The following is a 25,546-nucleotide window of genomic DNA, read 5'->3' as shown; positions in this document are numbered from 1 at the left end:
CCACGTTTGGAGCTGACTATGTAACCTCTCCCACATGATGGCCTAGTTTCTACTGCAGACCCCAACACTGACCATTACAATTACTGGTACAGACTGGTGTCAGTGGTGTAAAAGTGGGGGAAATACCTTCTGAACTAATGAATGTGTCAGTACCAGTGAGGAACCTGGTCAGTATCTTCTGACCAGGTTCCTCACTACATTTTCTGTATGTTTCCCCCACTATACAAATTTTTGTGGTTCTCTAAGCCGTACATTTTTGGATTGCTTAATACAATCAATTCAATTCAATACCGCAAACATAATTGCAATGAGGTGGAGCATATGGCCAGAGGTAGAACAAGTTGCTTGTATAGCAAGAGATGGCTAAAGGTCACAATAATGCTTACATCGCAACATAATGAAGGTAAATGTTTTGCCATGACTGTGACACGTAAGTCCTCACAGATCTAAAACCCCTGGATATCTACAATAACGTAAAACCACTATGTACAGTGCATAGACTTGCCAACTTTCCTCTGATGCTATGGATTTGTGTACAAAGTGCCAGAATAATCTGATTTCCAGAGAGGCTGAGCTGATTAACTTGAGTAATGAGGCCGCCCCACAGTTTATTTACCCTGTTATTTCATTAATAAAATAGTAATTAAAAACCACCAACAATAAAGGTTTATATCATTGTCATGGTGCAGGAAACCATTTCAGTTTTTTTCTCTCTAGAACTGCAGAATCATATCATGTACAAAAGAACAACTATGTTATTGTATACTGCACACCTCTCACCACCAGCCAAGGCTACTCTGCGGTTTTCACACTATTTATATAATTTGTATGTTAAAGATTAGCTTGGCCACAATTTAGTTAATGTATATAAGGCTACATCCACATCTACATTCTGTATATCAGGTAGTCTGTCCTATCAGAGGAGCAAACTACCAGAATTACCGTATCTGGCATAGTCGGACACTGCTGTGGCCCGCCAGATCCCTATTCACTATAATGTGATTTTTTGGGTGTCGGCTTTCTGCAAACTCTGTATGTAATGGTATATTTTGGCAGAACCCAATAGATCCCATTATAGTGAATGGGTGTCACGGTCCCTCCCATGACAGAGGTTAGAAGATCTGAGAGACTGGTTACACGTGAGGTTATCTGACAGTCTCTCTATTTTCACTTGTTGCAGTGTTGTTGTTGGTAGTGACCACACCTCTTGTCTCAGGTGTAGCTTGTGGTCATTACTGCTCCTCTATTTAGTCTGGACTCACACTTTATACCATGCGGTTGATATTCTCTGGTGTAGTTGGAAGAGCTGGTGTGTGGTCCTCATCTGAGTTCCTGCTCATCCATTTTCTATTTAAAGATAAGTGTACTTCTCTTTGTATTGCATTGTTCCCATTTGCTCGTTGTTTACTAGACCACAGGGAGACGCTGGTTCGTTCATCTGGGAAGGAACCAGTAGTCTTAGACCCTGTCACTACTCCTAGGGCTATTCAGGTTTACTAGGGCCTAGGTTTACGGGGTATGAATATTCCCACCTTCAGGGTCTATTCATACTGACAGGAGTCAGGGCTATGTTTAGGATTTTCATAGGTGGTTGCCGTTTTCCTTTCCTTAGCCTTGAGGCCTAGTTCCCGTTCATTTTCCTTCTGTTGTCATTCTAGTGTTCCTCCCCTTACACTGTGACAATCGAGATCCTGCAGGCCCTAAAAGTGTCCGGCTATGCCATGTCTGGCTATGCCAGGTACAGTAATTCCAGTGGTGTGCACCTCTGCTTAAACTATTGGATTTCCCTAATGCAGATGTGAACCTACACAGACCATGGACACAGGTGGCACTGTTTTGGAAAAATAAAAACCCATACAGCTTCATTAAATGGGATTCCCATCTGGGACATTTATGGCATAACTGCATAAGTGTCCAAAAGGTGTGGGACCTGCTCCTGTCTCCAAAATTGGTCTCAAAGTCAATGGAGGACACACTGCACATGCCCTCTATTTACTGCTTTGGGACTTCTGAAAGCACTACTTCGGCTATTTTTAAGAGTCCCATAGCAGTGAAAGGAGAAGACCCTGTGCAAGTGCATTGTGTTCTTCATTCACAGCCAGGCCCTATTCTTGAGATAGGAGCAGGTCCTACACCTACAGGAAATGTATGCCATAAATGTCACAGATGGGAAAAATGCCTTTAACCCTAGCTAGGTTACTTATTTAAAAAAACACAATAGGGATATGTCCACTTGGGAGGCATATACTGAGGATCTGTTGCATATTTTTACACTACCAGTAAAGTGGATTTTATAAAATCTCATCAGTAAACTAGTAAAATTCACAGCCTAACTTGACCAGCATTGCAAATTTTAAATCCACAGCATGTCAATTTATGATGCCGCCTTTGCAATGTACAAGGTAAAATCATCAGCAAAAGCCACAAAAAATACACAGAGGAACTTCAGCTGCCGAAACGCAGCAAAATCCACAGCTAAAATTCTGCCTTAAAGAGGACCTTTCACCGATTATGACACTGTGAACTAAGTATACAGACATGGAGAGCGGCGCCCGGGGATCTCACTGCACTTACTATTATCCCCGGGCGCCGTTCCGTTCTCCCGCTATGCCCTCCGGTATCTTCGCTCACTAAGTTATAGTAGGCGGAGATTTAAGTCACTAAGTTATGGTAGGCGGAGTCTGCCCTTGTTCTGCTCTAGCGCTGGCCAATCGCAGCGCAGAGCTCACAGCCTGGGAGGTTATTTTCTCCCAGGCTGTGAGCTCTGCAATGCGATTGGCTAGCGCTACAGCAGAACAAGGGCAGACTCTGCCTACCATAACTTAGTGAACGGAGATACCGGAGGGCATAGCGGGAGAACGGAGCGGCGCCTGGGGATAATAGTAAGTGCAGTGGATCCCCGGGCGCCGCTCTCCATGTCTGTATACTTAGTTCACAGTGTCATAATCGGTGAAAGGTCCTCTTTAAGGGCACCTGCATATTACATACAGATTTGCAGTGCTGATGTTTGTGTGGTACAATACTAGCTACCGTTAGGAGATTTTCCAACTCTCACCTACACCGTGTGGACATTTTTTGTGTAAATTGACCTGCAGAGCGGATTTTGGAAATCTGCAGTTTGTCAATTGTTTGTGCAGAATCTCAGAGTCTGTTGCAGAGACATCAAAATCCGCATGACAATCCATGTGGAAAATCCCTAAAAGCACACTGCCGTGTGCATATGGCCTAACAGCAATTCCAATCACGACGGTACTTTTATTCTTTCCTGGCTCAGATCGAGCAGAATGATAAAAATTCTGATATGCTGGGAAGATTGTGTTTACAAAGAGGGATGAAATACTTATGAAGTTACTAGAGATGGGTTGTTGATCCAGGGAGTTATTCTGATTGCCTGATTGGAGTTGGGAAGGAATTTTTTTCCCCTCAAGTCAGGAAAATTGGCTTGTACCTCACAGGGTTTTTTTTTTTTTTCCTTCCTCTGGATCAACTTGCAGGATAACAGGCCGAAATGGATGGACAGATGTCTTTTTTCAGCCTTATAAACTATGTCTCTATTTTACTAAATACGTAGTCAGATTGAATAGGCCAATAATTTAGTATCAGGACCTTGATCCTAATTATACTGTATTTTTCACTTTATAAGACGCACTTTTTCCCTCCCAAAAGTGGGGGGAAAATGCCCATGCGTCTTATAAAACGAATACTAGTGAGCGCTTGCATTATGGAAGCGCTCACTAGTATGTATTAGGAGTGGGGGGCGAAGCGCCGCAAGTGCAGGTAATACTTACCCTCCCTGGTCTGTGCCGCGGCTCCTCTTCAGCTGTCGCGCTCCCATCTTCCCGGCCTGTGCTGCACTGTCCTGACCCCGTACAGCATTAGGACATAGTGCGCGCACTATGACCTGACGCTGCACGCAATCACGTGACAGTGCAGCGCAGGCCGGGAAGATGGGAGCTCGACAGCTGAAGAGGAGCCGCGGCGCAGGACAGGTAAGATGATTTTTTATTTTAGTCTGATGGGGGTACTGATGGGCTATTCTGAGGTCTGGGGGTACTGATGGGCTGATCTGATGTCTGAGGGTACTGATGGGCCGATATGAGGTGGTACTGATGGGCTAATCTGAGGTCTGGGGGTACTGATGGGCTGATCTGAGGTTGTACTGATGGGCTAATCTGAGGTCTGGGGGTACTGATGGGCTAATCTGAGGTCTGGGGGTACTGATGGGCTAATCTGAGGTCTGGGGGTACTGATGGGCTAATCTGAGGTCTGGGGGTACTGATGGGCTAATCTGAGGTCTGATTGGAGATACTGATGGGCTAATCTGGGGTCTGATGGGCTAATCTGAGGTCTGATGGGGGTCTGGTAGGCTAATCTGAGGTCTGATGGGCTAATCTGAGGCCTGATGGGGGTCTGATGGGCTAATCTGAGGTTTTATGGGCTATTCTGAGGCCTGATGGTGGTCTGATGGGCCCTGATGGGGGTCTGATGGGCTAATCTGAGGTCTGATAAGGGTCTGATGGGCTAATCTGAGGTCTGATAAGGGTCTGATGGGCTAATCTGAGGTCTGATAAGACTCTGAGTGGGCTGATATGAGGTCTGATGGGGGTCTGAGTGAGCTGATATGAGGTCTGATTAAAAATATTTTTTTCTTATTTTCCTACTCTAAAATCTGGGGTGCGTTTTATCATCGGCTGCGTCTTATAAAGGGAAACAATACTGTATTTTCTTAAAAAAAACAGAGAGATGACCAATCCTAGCAAAATAAATCACTGTCCTCCCTGGAGACATCCCTAAAGTGACTGCTTGTAAAATATTATTGGAATGACCACTGAGAATCATACTGTATCTTCTCCGGTTGAATTCATGTCTGCTTATGAAACTGTAAAAGAACATCTAAAAAGAACATCTAATAAAGCCTAATGCATTTTGGAAACAAATTCCGTGGAACGATGAGGTTAAAATAGAACTCTTTGTCCACAATGAACAAATGTATGCTTGGAGAAAAAAGAATTTTGTGAAAAGAACACCTCTCCAACCATTAAGCATGAGGGTGGATCAATCATGCTTTGGGATTGTGTTGCAGCAAATGGCACGGGGAACATTTCACCGATAGAGGAAAGAATGGTTTCAATGAAATTCCTGGAAGGAAAGTAACATCAACTGTAAAAAAGTTGAAGTTGAAAAGAGGATGGCTTCTACAAATGGATAATGATCCTAAACACACCTCAAAATCTACAATAGACAACCTCAAAAGGCGCAAGCTGAAGGGTTTACCATGGCCCTCACAGTCCCCTGATCTGAACATCATTGAAAATCTGTGGATAAACCTCAAAAGAGCAGTGCATGCAAGACGGTCCAAGAATATCACAGAACTGGAAGACTTTTGCAAGGAAGAATGGATGAGAATCCCTCAAACAAGAAGTGAAAGACTCTTGGCTGGCTTCAAAAAGCGTTCACAAGCTGTAGTACTTGCCAAAGTTTTGCTTTGAGCCCTTTTCATTTTTTTGTTATTTTGAAAATGTAAACAATGAAAATAAAAAATGGTTTTGCTTAAAACACAAAGGGAATGTATCATCTTTAACTTTATGCCTTTTCATGATCATTTCATCTTTATCTTGCTTAAAGGGATTGTCTATTGTCTGGCTACTTTTGATCAATGTGTTTGAAGGATGATTATATGGCACTTACTAATATAGCCTTTGTTGAAATTCTGCACCATTTTCTACATTTCATAAGGTATTCTCCCTTGTTGTCTTTTGTGCTGTCCACACAGAGGTCCTGTCCATAACATGGCCGCTGATGGAGGGTCATGTGACCATGGAAATCACTCAATCTCCTCCATTCAAACACATTGCACCTGCAATAAAACTCTCAACATTGCAAGACGGCAGATGTGGTGTATTTGAGTGGAGAAGGCTTAGCGATGTCTCTGGAGCTATTTTTGCCTGGTCACATGACCCTCCATCAGGGGCCATCTTATGGACAGGTCTTCTGTGTGGACCGCTCAGGAGATTTGCCCAGCAAGGGGACATGACTTATGAAATATAGTAAATGGCACAGGAAATCAACCAAGACTATATTAGTAAGTGTCATATACTCATCTTACCTACACATTGCTCAAAAGTAGCCAGAAAGTGGACAATCCCTTTAATAGTTCACAGTAACAGTAATTTTGACCAGGGGTGCGCATGCCACTGTATAATAGCCCAACCTTTGACTGTTTTTGTATTTATCGTATCTACAGATGACTTGTTCATATAATATGGTATTCAAAAAGATGGAGGGAAATGGCCAGATTCACAGGCAATCCTTTCCACTCTCCATGCATAGTGTGGCTGGTTTTAAATTTGCAGCAGCATTTTGCAGCTATTTTAGAAAACAGCAGCAAAAACTGCACAGCAATGTGGTTGAAACGTGTAAACCCACTCCGAGCCGTCTCACCAGCATCATCTACCAGCACAGAAAAGGAGAAGGATTATAGTACCGTATTTCATTCATAGTTTCCCAGGCACAGGTCTATTATTGGCTGGAAAAATGCATTGTGTGTGGCCAATTTTCCATATTCTTTATCGATGTTTACCCAATCATCCATTTTTCCTCTAATCCCTTAAGAAAAGAGAAGCTCTTTATGCACAAGACTTTGGCATGGGAACACGGCTTTGGCATACAGGAAAAAACTGTGCATGTGAAAAAGTATGATATCTGTCAGACTGTACTGAGAGAAAGTGTGAATGGATATTCAAACCTTTGACAGCTACAATACATTGGTAGGATCCCAGGACACGTGTCGTCCATCGTACAAGGAATTTAAGGTGAAAACGTCCTCATCTGCTAGCATGAACCCCATCACCTAAGGGGATGCAGGCGGGTTAGTGTGTAAGGAGAATGGACATATGGGTTATTTCACTGTTAGTGTACGTTCCCATGGTGCATAAACTGCAGACACAAAGTCAGTGACGACTTAGCTCATGTGCTGCATGAGTTCCAGGCACATTAGCTGAGGATCTTACTATGGATCTGATGTGGAATTTTAGCCCTTGCATTGCCATTTATAGCGTGGATTTAACATCTGCACCACATGTCAATTTTCCGCTGTAGATTATTATTTTTTTCACAGGGAATTTGCTAAATTTCATTCACTTTGCTGCTACTGTGAAGACCTGCAGTGTCTCCGTCCCATGGGAACGTACTCTTTAGATGGACTAAACGCCCTATCACAAAGCGTGTACATTCTGGACACACCATACAATTACTCTAAGGTTAGTTTAGTAATCAAGATTAAACAGTAAGTAACAACGTGAGGTGCACAAAAGTCAATGAACTACTGCTGATATCGTATGGACAAATGCAATGAATAGGTGACTTAAAGGGGTTAATACTGTCAGCATTATGTCAGTGTTATACAATACATCCCAGAACAGTAAGGGTTACATAGCATCATAAATCAATATAATGTTATGCAACCCAGTCAGTGCTGGGAGGTCAGTACAGGAGCTTCCGCAAATTTCCTGGTGGGCTGATGCCCAGAGGGCTGCCCAAGTCTTCCTCTTGGCCGCCAGCAAGGTATATAAAGATCTGATGGATCTGATGCTCTCAGCATTAATTAATGTACGAGCTTCAGGTACTTATGCTCCTAGCCCACAGGTATACTCCTGAATTCAACTGTATTGCCGTTCTCAGGATGAAGATACTGTGGCGTGGACGGCAGTATTTTGTGCTGCACTGTGGTTTTTGCTTTTGCTGGGGCAGTATATTGTTCTGCACTATGGTATTTGGTTCTGCTGAGGCAGTGTATAGTGCTGCACTGTGGTATTTGGTGTCGCTGGGGCAGTATATTGTTCTGCACTATGGTATTTGGTTCTGCTGAGGCAGTGTATTGTGCTGCACTGTGATATTTGGTTTTGCTGGAGCAGTATATTGTGCTGCACTGTGGTATCTGGTTCTGCTGAGGCAGTATATTGTTCTGCACTATGGTATTTGGTTCTGCTGGGGCAGTATATTGTGCTGAACTGTGGTATTTGGTTTTGCTGGAGCAGTATATTGCTCTGCACTGTGGTATCTGGTTCTGCTGGGGCAGTGTATTGTGCTGAACTGTGGTATTTGGTTTTGCTGGAGCAGTATATTGCTCTGCACTGTGGTATCTGGTTCTGCTGAGGCAGTATATTGCTCTGCACTGTGGTATCTGGTTCTGCTGAGGCAGTGTATTGTGCTGCACTGTGGTATTTGCTTTTGCTGGGGCAGTATATTGTGCTGCACTATGGTATTTGGTTTTGCTGGGGCAGTATATTGCTCTGCACTGTGGTATCTGGTTCTGCGGGTGCTTTTTTATGCTGGACTGTGGTTTTATGTCCTGCACACGGTATTGTAGGCCCCAGCTTCTGTCAATTTGGACCCGCCTACAACATGGGGCCTGTCATGGTTTGAATCTCTCTGTGACAATGGCCACACCCATCTGCCTCCCAGCCAAGCTCTTGAACTAATCCCTGCTTACCTCATTTGCATAGCCAATCAGAGGGGGTTTTACAATTTACCAATTGAAAGAGGTGTTCCAACTGTCAATATAAATATATGTGATGCATTCAATAAAGATTTTGTCAGTTTGAACTCACATGCAGCCTGACTGGTGTTAGTTCTGTGACAATTAACACGACACGAGCGGCCGTTTGAGGCCGGATCATAAACGTCGGAGCCAGCAGATATTGTGGCCACATCAGGGAGTGCCGTGAGAGCAGAATAGAGCGAGCAGGGGCTCCTTACAGGACCACTTTATTTATTTTTTCCCCAGGGCCACTTTAAATTCCCAATCCGCCCTTGGCGGACACACGCTGCGAGTTCAATGTGTGAAAGCAGCCTAAGGGTCCTTTTATACAGGCCAATTTCAGGCTGGAACAATAAAACGATTATTACTCCCTTAAATGAGCCAATGCAATCTGTATAGAGGCAAGTGGTTGTTACTGTGATGGTTTGTCCCCCATACAGTTGGCACATTTCGGCCTCACACCTCCGTTTATATGGGGAGATGTGCTGCCAACAATCATCATTTTTAGGCCAACATAAAAGATCCAATCAGCCAACAATCGAGCATGCTGATCGCTGCCATGGTCCCATGGGGCCACGATTATAAACCAACATTCTCCTGGATACTGGCCCATGTAAAAGGGTGCAAGTTTTTTATTTTTATTTTACCAAAGTAATGGGGGGGCAAGGTAAAGTATCAAAAATGTTATCTTCCCATCCAGCACCACCGCTGTCATCTTCCTGGACTGCAGCCAGTGACATTGTTGTGGTACCATTCCCTATAGCGCTGCAGCCAATCACTGTCCTTAGCCGCGTATGATATGAGACTGCTGAGGTCAGAGACTGGCTGCAGTGTTATATGGGATGCCACCACTGCATCAAAACAATAGGTCACTGGCTGCAGCCCAGGTAGAATACCAAGAGACAGAGCTGGATTGGAGTGGGAGGTAAGTTTCTGTATTATTTTACTAGGCCCTTTATCACATTGCTAATCTAAAAAAAAAAAAATCCCCCCAAAAAACGGAAAACCGCTTTAACTCCTGTTTATTTCAGTAAAAAAAGCTGGTGCACGTGAAGTTGATGACAATCAATGCTCAGGCTGTATTTTGGATATTGGTGGAGCATCCAAGATGCTGGACACTTGCATAAAATACTTCATTGTGAGTGCAAACAGCACGTGATTGACGTCTCTGAGATATGGCACGTCTTCCTTTTTGTTATTTTAAGGCCCAGACAAAAGATGACAATATCGCTGTATTTCCCTGCTGTGATTAGGCGAGCTGTGAATGGAGCGGTTTATCTTACCTTATCAGCCACGCAGAACATATGGATAGGGTAATGTACAGGACTGTTATTATTCCTAATCTGGTGACATAATGTAACTAATTGATGACATATGCTTGAAAAAAAGGATCCCATACAGTTTACATCAGTCTCTCACGGACTTCAAATGTTTAAGAAAGGGACATTGAGGAACAGGCAAAACGGCAAATACAGTAACGTTGCACTATTCCGCCCATCCTTAATATTTTTTGTACAAATGGAGTCAAAAACTGAAAGACTGTAACATAGGTTCATCAGTTTCTATCTATTGTCTACATGGGCCTAAAAAGCAGAGGATAAATCCACAGCGGCAAATTCCACACTAAATCAGTGGAAAGATCCACTTAGATGCAATGTCGATGCTGCTGCCGATCTGCTGCGGGTTTGACTTTATACATTGCAAATTAATAGGGTGAATTCCACAGATTTAAAATGAAGCGCCGCAAGTCATTTTCCGCGTGGATGTTTTGTAAAATCTGCAGCACATACTTCTATCTGCCTGTACATCATATCAGATTTCTTATGTCCTCACTAAATAAGAATGTTGTTAAAGGGCTTCTCTGGCCTTTTAATATTGATGATATATCCTCAGGATGGGTCATCAATATCAGATCGGCGGGGGTACGACACCCGCCACCCCGCTGATCAGCTGTATGAAGGGAAGGCGTGCGCCGTGTGCATAGACATCTTTGCCATAGACATAGCAGCAGCGAGGATGATAGCAAGAGAGACAGGACGTTCAACTGAGCGCACCTTCCCTTCATACAGCCGATCAGGTCATCAATATCAGATCGGCGGGATACAACACCCCCGCTGATCAGCTGTATGAAGGGAAGGCGCGCTCAGTTGAACGTCCTGTCTCTCTTTCTGCTCTCTGCTGCTATGTCTATGGCAAAGATGTCTATGAACACGGCGCACGCCTTCCCTTCATACAGCTGATCAGCGGGGGTGCCGAGTGTAGGACCCCCACCGATCTGATATTGATGACCTATCCTGAAGATAGGTCATCAATATTAAAAGCCCGGAGAACCCCTTTAAGCAGAGCACAGTGATTTAGGTGATCACATGAACAATCCTTTTAGTTGAAATTGGTGGCACCTTCCGGCTGAGTTCACACTTCAGTTATTTGATCAGTTATTTCCATCAGTTATTGATTACCCATAGTAAACCCTACTCAGAGATCAGGTATAATGGAAAGATCAGCACTTGTTCTGTGTTTTTGACCCGCACCTAGTATTGTCTCACAATAACTGATGACAATAACTGAAGCGTGAACTTGGCCTTACATTGGCAGATTAATGCTAACAAGTCTTGATAGTGATGATCTACCCGATGTTCTGTCAGTGTAAATGCCCCTTTAAAGGGGGGGGGGGGGAGTGCTGAATTCTGAGGTATTTGAGAGCAGGGGGCCCCATTCATAGTTTTTGCACAGGAGCCCCCTGAAGTCTGTGCCTGCCACTCCAAGTGGTCAGTAGTTGGTGGCCTCACCTGACAATTCTCATCGATTCTGCTCTCTTTTGTTGACTTTGGGATGGTGACGACGCCATTCTAAAAAAAGAAGAAAAAATATTACAACATACACTTCCCTTTATAAGTGTGCAATGTCACTGTCATCAGTCTTCACACATTTTAGGACAGTTTCATGCAAGCATATTTGGAAATCTACATAATACTGATCCTCAATATGGACATACAGTACAGATCAAACTGCATCCGTATGTCATCAGTATTCACGAACCATAACACTCACTAGAAATAAAATGATAAGGGATTAAAAAAAATAAAAAATTCTGGGACTAGCATATTGACCTATTACCTATTCATCAGTCATCAATGTCAGATCAGTGGGGGTTGACCACCAGCCACCCCCATAACTAACTGTTAGATGCAGCAGCAGGTTCCAGAAGTCAACAGTGTATGGAGTCTAAGCTCAACTTTCCTTAAAGGGGTTGTGGCCGGCCGCCCTGACAAATTTCTCTTCATTTTCACCAGTTTTCTAAGCAATAACTGCAGGAGGATGTGCCTAATTTATGAGTTCGTCATAAACTAGGTGCATCCTCCAGAAGCACAGGGGATATCAATTCTGCCACAGAAAGCGCTGGTCTTGATAAATCTTCCTCAAAGATGTGCGATTTGTCTGGGCCTGGTCTGAGAGAGAGTTCATGACTAGCCGCTGGAGCGGGGGATTGCACGGAAGGAGGGATTGCGAAAAAGTTGGGGGGGGGGGTGCATACAAATAATTGCTGTGGATCCCAATCAGTTCTAGGTACTCCCCTTCCTATCTGTAGCCTGAATTCCTGCGTTCCAGCTTCAATGACATCTTCACTGTGCCCTTCTGCCATGACGTATATGAAAAAAAGGACTGCATCATGACATCATCACGTCATCCTGCGAGTCCTGGCATAGGAAGTCGCGGTGTTGTCATCACGCTGGTCTTTTTCTATTCCTGCTGGTGTCAGATACAGCACAATTATTAGGAGGCACACACCTCCTAAATGGTTTCTGTCACCAGATTTAACCCTACGTTAACCCTACGTTACCCAACGTGCTAATGTCAGCTGACCCTAACTAGCTTATTCCTACTTTTATCTATGCCCCCGTTGCTAATTATCCTCTAGGAGCAGGGGGGCGTTGTTCCTGCTCATAGAGGCTCCGTTGTCCCACCTCTGGCCACGCCCTGCTACACTAGATTGACAGGAAATAGATATCTTGTGTGGTCTTCAAAGCGGCACAATCAGCAGCAGTCCCAAACAACAGGAGTAGGTCTCTTCTCCTTTCTTAACCAAAATAAACTTCAATTCAGGGTCCGCGCTTGAAATTCATCAGTAAGTAACGGGGGCATAGATAAAAGTAGGAATAGGCTAGTTAGGTTCAGCTGACATTAGCACATCACTAATGTCAGCTAGTTTAATGGGGTTAATTCTGGTGACAGAAACCCTTTAATAAGTGCAGTACATCTGTGCAGCTCTGTGCTCCAGAACTGAACTCCACACCAGCAAGGAGATTACAATAAATGTACTGGATCAGCTACGCCCATATGAAATGCTTGGATGTTTCTGTGTTTTCTTGATCGGAGGAACATTACTGACTACTGACTTGTCTGACTATAAAATACTCAGCTCTGTTACTTCACACTGGTTTATCATCCCTCTGTATACTGCCCAACAAACAGGCCTTAACTCAGATGACATCAGCAACCCCAGCCAGTAGCCCCGCCCCCAGGGAATCAAGCTCTGATGCTTTGTGACATCACAATGCAGTGTCCAGTGTTCTATGTGTTGGGGGAGCACTGGAGTCTTTTGAGGATTAGTAGTCGGCGATTATGGACGTGCGGAGCATTGCTGTTTTATTTATTGTCATTTGCATTTTGCATATCGAGGGGAAGCCAACAATGAGACCTGCAGGTAATGGACAAATAGTGCCTACACATTGTATTTCTACTTACATGACTGAGGGGTTGTAGAGACTTGGTTATAGTGGCCTGTGTGCAGCATTGCAGATTAGCCTCATTCACTTGAAAGGTACTGAACAGCAATACCACACACAGCCCACAAATAGGAGAGGTGCTGCTTTAGGAAAAGTTCCTAGGAGTCATTTATAAGAAGAGTCTTTTATAACCTTCTCATGTTATAATATTGGGGTTCAGTAGTCGCTATTATAGAGTTCATGTCTTTATTTCCTTCACTCTTTTATGAGCAGTGACTTCCCCAGGAGTGGAGAGAGGAGAACGCCCCCAAGCTGAGAAAAGAGGAGTCAATAACAGTGAGTAATCAGTTCTTTCCTCTTCTAATCCTACTCCCATCATCCTCACATGTCTTATAGAATATTCTGTCTGTAGTAAGAATTAATAACCAGCATCTTGTCTCTTTATTACCAGCCACCTTCTATGTCGGCCTGGGGCTATACGGTGCAGTACAGATTGCATCTGTACTCCTCTTCATCTTCTGGTAAGTATCTGTCTTCATCTACTCTACACATATCTACATATCCCTCCTGTCTGCTATACACATCAGCTTTATATCTTACCTCTGTAGTGGGGGAGGGGGCCATGGGGATATTCTGGGGGTAACTGAATATTGTCATTGTCACCTGTTCATGTAAGCACATTTCTCTGTGTCACAGCTACAAGCAGATGAAGAAATGCTGCCGAGGCCTGGGCACCCGACTGGAGGAGGTGGTTGCGGAGAAGCCAGGTAACAAGGACTTTATAATATCATATATAAAGGGTACAAGCAGGGCTTAGAATGACCTCTTATAATGGGGAATCCCACACATCTGGGGTCTTTCTGATACCCCTGATATCAGCAGAATACAGCGGTGAGACAGCTTGTGTCTGCTGATGGGCTGCAGGAATTTCTATGCAACCTCCTTGTCCTCCTTATTATTGTATTGCTCACATTCTTATAGAAATAGATTCTGCAACATTTGCAACCTACTGATGGTTTCCTTTTATATTGCAGTCCTTAGAGCGGCAGCAAGTTACATACAAGAAAAGTCCCGACTAGCAAAACAGTGCTTTCATCGTGGAAGAAGAACCAAAGTCCTGGACTATATGAGAAAAGTTGGCATGCGGCACTTGCTGACCATGCCAACACAAAAAAAGAAATCGATGAAAAAAATACTCCTAGGAATGTGCGCAAAATCTGTGTATAAGGCCTACAGATTTTGTAGGATATAATAATACATCTCACAAAAGACCAGCCCCCTGCCCCCAAAAAAGTTGCTATAATTTGGAAAATTCCTCCCCCCCCCAAAAAAGAACATTTACAACAATTCGGCCTATAATTCCGTCACCCACAAAAATAATTTATTTTAAAAAACACAATTTGGCCTCCCTCCAAAAAAATCTATCTATCTAATAAAAAAATCATTTCAATATGACAGTGTTATGGATTCATTTCCTTGTCTGGGTCTCAGGTCTCTGTTCCAGGTGTAGGAGAAGATGGGGCTCGGATATGTCGGTATAAGGCTGGATTCATAGATGTACAGTGTGAAGGGGCAGTGCAAACATATAGAGGAAAGGGAGTTCTGTACAGGTTCTTGTCATCCTTTAGGGCTGGGCCCCTTCTCTGTAAAGCTCGTTGGAATAGCCGGCTGGAGCTCTCTGGATCCGGCATTTCCCGACGCTGCCTGAATGCTCGCAGTGCTAAAATCTGCATGGAAATTCTGTCATCTCAGCATGCTTGTACAGATTATAAATTGCACTAATTCCATTTTCACTACATAACGAATATGATGAATGTAGATAATATTCTGATCAAAATAAATGACTCCATCATAAGGCGACCTCTTATAGATGGGACCCTACATACTGATTTCAGAGAGTAGGGCAGCACGGTGGCTCGTTGCTCAGCACTGGTGCCTTGCAGCGCTGGGGTCCTAGGTTTGAATTTGCATGGAGTTTGTGGAATATGTCAGCGCTATATAAGTGAGTAAAATAAATAATAAATAGGATCCAGCTGATTTGTCAGTCTAAAACGCATCCGTTGTGTGTTCGGGTCTTTCCTGTGCAGGGTCAGTTTTAGACAAAATGTGGCCTTGGACAAAATTAAAAGTGGAATCGCTTCTCGGCCTTTTGGCTAAGATCAAGTGTAGTATCTGTTCTTATCAGTTTAATATCTGATACGTCCCCTATCTGGGGACCATATATTAAATGGATTTTGACCTGGTATTGCAGTACCTCCAGGACCGGTGCACCAAAAAAATAATAATAATAATAAAAATTTAAAGTGGAGTCCCAAATTCTCAAGAATTGCACCAACAGTCATATGTTGGGCCCTATTGTGTTCAATATATTTATTAATGATCTTGTAGAAGGTTTGCACAGTAAAATATAAATTTTTGCAGACAATACTAAACTGTCTAAAATAATTAACACAAAAGAACATTGTATACTGCTACAGATGGATCTGGATAGATTGGAGGCTTAGGCAGATAAGAGGCAGATGAGGTTTACACTGATAAATGTAAGGTTATGCTCATGGGAAGGAATAATGCAAGTCACCCGTACATACTAAATGGTAAATCAATGGGTAACTCTAGCATGGAAATGGACTTTTATTTAAGGAATCATACTTGACAGTAAATTTAACTGTAGAAACCAGTGTCAGGCAGCTGCTGCCAAGGCCAATAAGATTATGGGTTGCATCACAAGGGGAATGAACCTGACAAGAACATAGTTCTGCAGAAACATAGCAGAGCTAGAGAGGGTTCAGAGGAGGGCAACTAAAGTAATACCTGGGGGGCATGGCCTAGCTTGCATGGCATGAGGAAGCAAGGATACAGTGCTCCGTCGGAATCCTGGATGATATCCTTCTAACATCCAGCAATTTACTATATTCTGTGGCTCTATCCTAAACCTCAAAGCCCCTGGGCCTCCAGGGTAGAGGATACAACAGTGGAGAACAGCACTGGGAAGTAGTACCGGAGACCTGACAGAGAAGGAGCGGTGGTGGAGTGAGGAGCAGTGCTACCTGGGGGGAGCAAGCGCTGATACCAGGGGGCATATACAGTTACCTGCCAGGCCTATCTGAAGAGCGGTACCCCCAGAAGTTCTGCTGCTGGCTGGCGCAGTCAGTTGCAGAGCGGAGAAGACGGAGGCAGAAGCGGTGGGGGAGACACGTGGCAGGCGCCATCTTAGTAGCAGGCAGCTGCGTGCCGACCCTACAGCACCATACTGAGGGGGGGGGGGGGGGGGCTGCTATGTGGAAGAAAGGTCAGAAAGATCCCTAAAACTCTCTCCCCTGATAAGGGACCCTGGGCAACAAGCCCTGCACCTTAGAGAAGGCTTATTTATATAGCCACCGGGCAAAAAAAAATGGCCCGCCATTATTTGTGTAACGTACTCTTTTCCTGTGTAGCGCCCCAAACCTACAAGACTGCTACAGTTAAAACCATTGAGCTACCTCTCTGACAGTCCAGCTCTCTTTTCTCTTGTATTCTATTAATATCTACCACAGTATGACTGTCCAATCTCTGTTGCTAGCACTCGGGAGACTGTCTCATACAAGTTAAAGGGGTTATCCAATTTCAATATACAGTTTTCATCCGTGTGGAGGGAGAAGCAGCAGCGGCAATACGGTAACCAGGAGCAGTGCCGGGAGCGGGGTAAGTATATTACAGGTGAGGGGCCCGGTACATGTGGGGGGGATTCTTGAAATTTGATAACCCCTTTAACTGCTGTGAGTTTTTTATATGGGCCGCAAAACTGCCACACTTGCTCCCCCTGCTGCCAAACTATACATGGATGCCATGAGTCAAACAGAGCAGGGAGACGGAGAGGCTCATTCCCTGGAAACCTCCACAGAGGCCTCCTAAATCATGAAGGCATTAGCCAAATGTCAAGCAGCTCTCACAGTAAAAATTTACCATCTTCAGTCTGATTTTAGCTGTCTGTGGCATGATTTTGACAAAATATGTGAAAGGACCACCGAGGTGGAGCGCAGATTAAGTGATGTAGAAGACATGACCCGAGCGGGTGAGAATGATACTAGTCAACTGCAGCAGCAAGTTAAGATGTTACAAGCCAGAGCTGAAGATGCTGAAATCCCGTAACAGACATAATAATATTCGCTTTTTGGGCCTGCTAGAGCGAGCTGAGGGGTCTACCCCAGAACAACTGATCAGGGACGTTCTACTAACTATTGTCCTGTCAAGTTGCTTTGTTATTGAGAGAGCACATAGGGCCCCTTCCAAGCCTCTACCTGTGGAAGCCCCTGCCAGGCCATTTATTATGAGGGTCCTAAATTATAGAGACAGAGACGCTATCCTGCTGGCAGCCCAAAAGAAAGGCAATGTCACTGTTCGGCTGTCCCTTTATCCGGATTTTACATAGGAGGTCCAAAAGAGAAGGAGGCAGTTTAATGATGTCCGGGCAAGACTCCGGGAACGAAATATAAAATATGCCATGGTATATCCCTCTCGGCTTCGAGTGCAAGATGGAGAGACCGTCCGCTTCTTTGAAACCCCGAAAGGCTGCAGCACACTGGATTGATAGGCGTCTGGACGTGAGACCTCGCCGCTGATTCACCACGGATATTTACGTAGATATGAGGGGACTTTTAAACTTTTATTTCCCTAAATTGCATTTCTTACTTTCCACTCCAGTTTACCAACTGGGGCAAAGTATGCATACAGGTTGCTGGGTGCAAGTACTGTCAGATAGGAACGCTGTTTATTTTTTCTGTTTTATTGTCTTTATGACTACTGTGCCTTTATGGTGTATATGGCGTGAATATGCGCCTAGTTAGCTAGGGGTAACAAAATACCCAATTGCTTTCAGTTACGGGTTGAGGCTCAACCATGTTGGGATGGACTGGGCAGGGTGGGTGGGTGTGGGCATCAAGTTTTTGTTTGTTTGTGTCCGGGTGTATGGGTGTGAATGATTGCTCCACCATGGGACCTAAGATGTCACATATATTCTTTTAGTGGCTATATGGCATCAGTTAAATTGATGTCACGGAACGTCAGGGGTCTTAACAATGAGATTAAACGATCATTGGTCAATAACTATTTGAGAGGCTATAGCCCTGATATACAGTCAGGTCCATAAATATTGGGACATTGACACAATTCTAACATTTTTGGCTCTATACACCACCACAATGAATTTGAAATGAAACAAACAAGATGTGCTTTAACTGCAGACTCTGAGCTTTAATTTGAGGGTCTTTACATCCAAATCAGGTGAACGGTGTAGGAATTACAACAGTTTGCATATGTGCCTCCCACTTGTTAAGGGACCAAAAGTAATGGGACATAATAATAATCATAAATCAAACTTTCACTTTTTAATACTTGGTTGCAAATCCTTTGCAGTCAATTACAGCCTGAAGTCTGGAACGCATAGACATCACCAGACGCTGGGTTTCATCCCTGGTGATGCTCTGCCAGGCCTCTACTGCAACTGTCTTCAGATCTTGCTTGTTTTTGGGGCATTTTCGCTTCAGTTCTGTCTTCAGCAAGTGAAATGCATGCTCAATCGGATTCAGGTCAGGTGATTGACTTGGTCATTGCATAACATTCCACTTATTTCCCTTAAAAAACTCTTTGGTTGCTTTTACAGTATGCTTTGGGTCATTGTCCATCTGCATTGTGAAGCACAGTCCAATGAGTTCTGAAGCATTTGGCTGAATATGAGCAGATAATATTGCCCAAAAGACTTCAGAATTCATCCTGCTGCTTTTGTCAGCAGTCACATCATCAATAAATACAAGAGAACTAGTTCCATTGGCAGCCATACATGCCCATACCATGACACTACCACCACCACGCTTCACTGATGAGGTGGTATGCTTAGGATCATGAGCAGTTCCTTTCCTTCTCCATACTCTTCTCTTCCCATCACTCTGGTACAAGTTGATCTTGGTCTCATCTGTCCATAGGATGTTGTTCCACAACTGTAATGGCTTTTTTATGGTTCAATCATTTTTTATTACGCAAAAAAGAATAGTAGAGTAACCAGCAAGTTCACGTTAATCCAAATATAGGTGGGGTAATCATATTCCAAAAGAACAAGCATAATGCATGAGAAATACACTGTTAATCAAATTACCAACTGTATGAAACCGGGGGTACAAATACACAAAGACAGAGGGGAGGGGGGACAGACTAGGGGGCAATGGGTGGGAAGACGGGGTCAGGTAACACGTATATTGTATGAGTAGCGTAGTGCTGTTCAATTTACCCGCTGTATGGAATCAGGGATAGCAGGCACACAAGATCAGAGGGAGGGGGAAAGGCCATAGAATAGCCGGTAAGGAAGCTGAGGATGTTCTGTACTACCTAGTATCCCTGGAACTACATTCAGGGACTATGGGTCTCAATAGTACCAGTAGCCAACCAGTTTGCAAAACAGGATGAGTTTCGAAATTGGAACCATGGCTCCCAAGAGCGTGAGAAAATCTGTACTCGGTTATGGGATTCTGACCCAAGTTCCTCCATACGAACTAGGGTGTCCAGGGCTGAGGTCCAGGTTATTCTCTGCAAGCTGTCCGTGGACCGCAATCTGCGCGGGATAATTTGTCTCATGGCCTGTATAAAGATTCTAAGCGTCCCTCTTTTTATCTGTTGGGGGCGATGGGGATATATGGACAGTAAGGCAATCAATGGTGAGGGTGTGACGTTCGGGTGATGTAAAGCATTGTATAGGGCAAAGACATCTGACCATAAAGTAGAGACTCCTGGGCACTCCCACCATATATGAAGCATGGTGCCCACCGCTGCGTTAGAGCGCCAGCACGTGCCGGGGACCGAAGGGTAGAATCGGTGATCCTTCACTGGAGTTCTATACCATCGCATGAGTATGTTATAGTTAAGTTCCTGTAGTCGACAAGAGACAATGGACTTGTGCGTGTACAGGAGTGCTCTTTTCCACTGATCATCATATAATGTGGTGTTCAGGTCCCTCTCCCAGTCAGTCGCAAACTTAGCATCCGCTATTTGGGACTTAAGTGGTCCGTCTCCAATCTCCCCAGCGCCCAACAAGCCATATACTAGAGAGATAGCATGTCCCGGACAGGAGTTTGCTAGGCAGAGCTTCTCAAAGTCAGTTAAATTGGCCGATAGCTGTAATCCGGGGGCCAGGGAACAGAGGAAGTTGCGGAGCTGGAAGTAGAGAAACCATTTCCCTGGGAATCTTGGTAATATATGTGATAGGTCAGCCACAGGGTGTATACCAGAGTTCCCGAAAAGGTCTCGTATCCTGATCAAGGGTAAAGAAGTGGCATGGAAGGATGGTAGGTGCCTGATAGCCGCCGGCAAATTAGGACAGATGTTAAGGACCGTTAAGGGGTCATAGGCTGTGATCAGGTTGAGTTTGGTTGCGAACTTACCCCAGGATTTAGCGAGCATATAAAGGAGGGATGGGTGTTTGGGGTCGCCAGGGAAGGATCCAGTTCATGGACCATCTCCACCCACAGTTTCCCTTCCCGGTTATGGAAAAGATCTAGGACACAGTTTGCTATCGCAGCTCTATAATAAGAGCTAAAATTGGGCAGACCTGCTCCTCCCAAGGATTTGGGGCGAGACAAGATGGCGTAACTAAGCCTGGCTCTGGACCCAGCCCATATAAATTGCGAGGCTAGCTTGCAAATCTGATTAAAAAACATTAGTGGGAGGACGCACGGGACCGTCTGAAACAAATATAATAGCTTGGGAAGGATGTCCATCTTAAGAGCGTTAATCCTCCCAAACCACGAGATATGGAGGGGGGACCACCTCTGTAAACTGGTTGCAATAGAGCTGATGAAAGGTTTATAGTTGAGTTTGTATAGGTGTGCTGGATTGGCTGGTAGGTAGATCCCCAGGTGTTTGATAGCAGGGGTAGTCCAGCGGAACGAGAAGGTGTCTCTGATGTGGGCGACCTCCCGCTGCGGAAGAGTAACATTCAGGATTTCAGATTTTTGCATGTTCACCTTGAAGTTACTAAGGCGACCGAATGTTTCAAATTCTCGGAGGACCGAGGGCAAACCCACTCTCGGGGAGGACAAATACAGGAGGAGGTCGTCCGCAAACAGAGACAGCTTGTGTTCGGTGTGTCCCACTATTATGCCTTTGATGGACTGGTTGGCTCGTAGGGCATTGGCCAGGGACTCCATACACAGAATGTATAGGAAAGGGGAGAGTGGGCAGCCCTGACGTGTCCCATTTTGTATCTTGAAGGGGCTGGAGAGTATTCCGTTGACTCGTACTTGGGCGGACGGGGAAGTATATAGCGCCATAATCCTACCTATCATCCTAGACCTCAGTCCTATGTGTTCTAATGTTCTAGAGAGAAACTGCCAATTCACCCTGTCAAATGCCTTCTCGGCATCGACTGAGAGAAGACACAGCAGTGTTGTGGATTGTCTCGCCTTGTATATAATGCCAATCGACTTCAGGCTATTATCCCGCGCTTCCCTGCCAGGGACAAATCCAACTTGTTCCCTGTGAACGCAGCTGGGAGAGTCTTGGAGGCACAGATCACGAACGCTGAGATTGAGCTGGCTAATAAATCCCTGGCGGTGAGAAAGGCTCCTGGTCCAGATGGCTTCCCGGCTGAATGGTACAAGCTCCACTGTAAGAGGCATAGTGCCAGACTCCGGAAGCTCTTTGATTATGCTTTTGAACATGGCTCTTTACCTCCTTCCTTTTAAGAGGCTACCATTGAGGTAATACACAAGCGGGGAAGACCTCTGAACCGATGTAGCTCATACAGACCTATCTCGTGAGGGTGGATCAATCAGGTTTTATGCCAGGGCAAACCACTGACATAAACTTGAGACGTTTATATACTAATCTCCAGGTTCAACTTGATAATAGGGGCTTGAGGGTCCTAGCGTCACTAGATAATGAAAAAGCGTTTGACTCAGTGGAGTGGGATTTTATGTGGGCTACACTCAAACGGATGCGCTTCCCCAGGAACTTTCTTCGCTGGTTGCAACTACTTTATAGGTCCCCGACAGCTAGGGTCAAAGTAAATGGCTATACCTCTAACTCCTTTCCCCTTGGAAGGGGCAACGGACAGGGTTGTCCACTTTCCCCCTTACTCTTTGCACTAGTAATGGAGCCCTTGTCCCTACTCATCTCTTCTAACTCATCTAAGGTTGGGAGGTGGCGGGAATAACTGAGAAACTTTCACTTTATGCAGACGAAATGTTGGTATACCCGGCAAACCCAGGAAGCTCTCTGAATGCCCTCTTGGACACTGTAGAAGAGTTTGGTAATTTCTCTGGTCTGCGGGTGAACTGGGCTAAATCGAGTCTTTGCTTGATAGATTATTTTGATCCTATTCATATTTCATTGCAGTCTAAACTCCAAGTTGTGGAGCAGTTTAAATATTTAGGAATTGTTATTCATAGGGAGGCTGAAAAATTCTACCAGCTTAATGTAGTTCCCACAATTGAATATATTACTAGGAAAATCGAGGCATGGGAGAATTTGCCATTGACTTTGATAGGCCGTGTCAATGTTATAAAGATGGTCCTCCTACCTAAGTTGTTATATCTTTATAGGGCGGTACCACTAGTGCTACCAAAAATAAACTTTATACTTATGGATAAGATGTTTACCACCTTTCTGTGGTGCAAACTCTGCCCCAGAATAGCGAGACACACCCTTCAGGCGCTGTATATGCAAGGAGGTCTGGCGCTGCCGAATCTTTCTATTATGCGGCAGTACAGCTAAGCTATGCAGGGTGATGGATTAAAGCCGATGCAAGCAATCCAGCAGTGGTGCTGAAAGCTGCTTTAGTGGGTTTCTATAAGGCCCTCACGAACCTAGTGTATAGGAAGGGAGCTTATGCAGCACGGACCCCCGTACAAATATTTGCTGCGGGGCCCAGTCAGTTCTAGGTACACCCCTGGCTCTTCCTGTCTGTGCCATGAATTTCTGCCTTCCAGAGCAGGCGGCCTCAATAACATTACTGTGCCCTTGTCACGGCAAGTGGGGATAAGAGGAACAGCAAGTAAACAAACAGCAACAGGTAAACAGACTAGGCCCCAAAGCTAGGGAGGAGGGAATGGTAACCTCCTAACAATCCCTGATCCTCTCCCTGATTGCTGACAGTATGAGAAAGTCCTGATGGTGAACAAACTCATACGCTGGAACCTAAGCCCTGCTGACACTGTTGAAAACCGTTACTTAAGGAGCGGGGAATGAGACAGCCGATACCTTCCACAATGAAGTGACCAGCGTCTCCCTGAGACCTAGAAGCAAAACACGCACAAAGGAGAAAACAGGAGGACTTAGCTTGAGATGAGCGGGAAGTAGAGGATCCACAAACAACCAGTATAGAACTCCAGAAGGAAAATATCAACCGCAAAGTCAGCAGTAAGAGGCGGACTTAAATATAGCCTGTTAAACAGCTAACGAGCAGAACCTGTGGAGAGGTGGGATCCAGCCCACAACAACAGAGAGGAAACACAGAAAGACCTGTCAGATAGACCACGTGCTGCAAGTCTATCCGATCTTCTCAGATATCTCACAGGGCAGGCAGTGACAGCCCTTCTGCGATGACATGATAACAAATTATTGCATCATGACGTCATCATGTCATCCTGCGAGTCCTGGCATAGGAGGGTGGGGTGATGTCATCATAATCTCTTGCGTCATTCTACTGCCTCACATGCTTCTGGCCTAGTGGCTGAATGGCAGGGACAGAAGCCATAAGCTCTGGTACTATGCAGTAGACTCACATACACGTTGGCCACCAGCAGAAGCTGGTTCTGCTCAAATGCATTAATAATTCTTGTTTTGTTATCTATTCCTCCTCTCTTCCTCTTATTGGTTGCGCCCCCACCGCTTAGCATAGCATGCCAAACTAGCTGAGGACCAACAGCCCCACTCTCACCGGGCTTCCTCAGCAATAACCCAGTGCCAATTGCAGTATCTTCAGATACATCACTCCCAAATGCCAACCAACCACTACCACGAACAGGGCTGGAATACGCGGGAGACCAGGACGAGCCACCGCTGACCTCACTGCATAGGACACCAGCTGGGGAGACTGAGACACATTAGCTCACACACGCGGCCCCTCCCCATGCGTCTTCCGCCTAGCTTCACGTGGACAGCCTGTGCACGGCAAATCACGGAGTTGAGGGAGGGGCGGAGCTGGCGTCACACGCCAGACGCACTCCATGCTCCTCCTCTGATGTATAAAGAGGGAGCTAGGATAAAGGTCTCTTTTTTGTACTGAGTCAAGAAAGAAGACTACTTTGTTAGCAACTCTTTATTTGTCTGCTTCATCTTAACCGTTTTTCTCCGATCTAATCACTGCATCTTGGATTCTTTAATTACTCTCTATTCTCTACCCCTAACCGTTGAAAAACCAACTTGGTTTTGGAACTGTGACCCTTCCACAGACTGCAGTAACATTCTTTCCAACCTACCATCTTACTAACGGTGTACTAAACCTGGACTGACAAATTTCTAACCAGTATATGTATTAATAACTGTGGATTTTTATTTTGTTATTTAATTACTCCTGCTGAAAATGGCACCTAAAAAAAAGAGACGATCAACATGGATCTAATACTAACAATGCTAATAGACAATCTGCCGCGGGTCTGGGAGCAGATACAAGACAGAAACAAAATGCCTTAAGTAAATATCTGACACCCACATCCTCTCCACTAAGAACCCCTAACCCTGGGAATGAGACAGGGGAGGGGATAGAGCTTGGTTTGGAAGAAAATATAAATTTGGATGTCCCTGAAGGGAAAGAAGTGGAGGGAGTAAAAGGAGACTCTGACCCAAAAATGGTGAAAGAAATTTTATGTGCGGTTACGAGGTTAGAGAGTATGATGGGGAAGGTGGTAATACAGATTGGGGGTATCCAAACTGATGTGTCGCTATTTAGAGATGATTTGAAAAAGGCATGCAGGAATTGGAAAGTAGATAGTCACCGGAGAAGATTTAGTATTTAAGCTGGAGAAAGATGTAGTATCTTTAAAACAAATGAATGCTGCCACGCAGAGTAAGCTAATAGATATAAAAGAACAAGCAAGAAGAAAAAAATCGGAGATGGGTAGGAATACCAGAGGGAAAGGAAGGATTGGATTGCGTCAGCTTTATGGAAAAATGGATACTGGAGAATTGTAAACCTGGGACGGTGTTTAACGCCTCAATCAAAGGAGAAAGCCGAGAGAATACGCAAGAACAATTCTGACTACTTTTGTTTCCTATAGAGACCGGGAGGTGGTGTGGAGGAAGGTTAGAGCCTCTG

At 44.7% G+C, this 25,546-nt stretch overlaps 1 protein-coding gene and 1 pseudogene across 3 annotated transcripts in view; one reads left to right on the top strand and one right to left on the bottom strand.

Annotated features, from left to right (window-relative positions):
* The window catches only part of LOC120979470 (9,11-endoperoxide prostaglandin H2 reductase-like), a 225,033-nt gene that overhangs the window by 45,190 nt on the left and 154,297 nt on the right, over positions 1–25,546 (bottom strand). For 2 of the 3 annotated variants that reach the window (XM_040408253.1, XM_040408252.1), the window contains exon 7: positions 11,329–11,388. In XM_040408253.1, coding sequence (XP_040264187.1) covers positions 11,329–11,388 — 60 coding nt within the window. Of the gene's footprint in view, positions 1–6,745; positions 6,851–11,328; positions 11,389–25,546 lie in introns of all 3 variants that reach the window. The other variant, XM_040408254.1, reaches the window with a different exon arrangement.
* Positions 15,400–15,542, top strand: LOC120979947 (annotated as a pseudogene).

The sequence above is a fragment of the Bufo bufo genome, chromosome 9, assembly GCF_905171765.1.
Source record: "Bufo bufo chromosome 9, aBufBuf1.1, whole genome shotgun sequence".
NCBI classification, from domain to species: Eukaryota; Metazoa; Chordata; class Amphibia; order Anura; family Bufonidae; genus Bufo; species Bufo bufo.
This window is presented reverse-complemented; position numbering and strand designations above follow the sequence as displayed.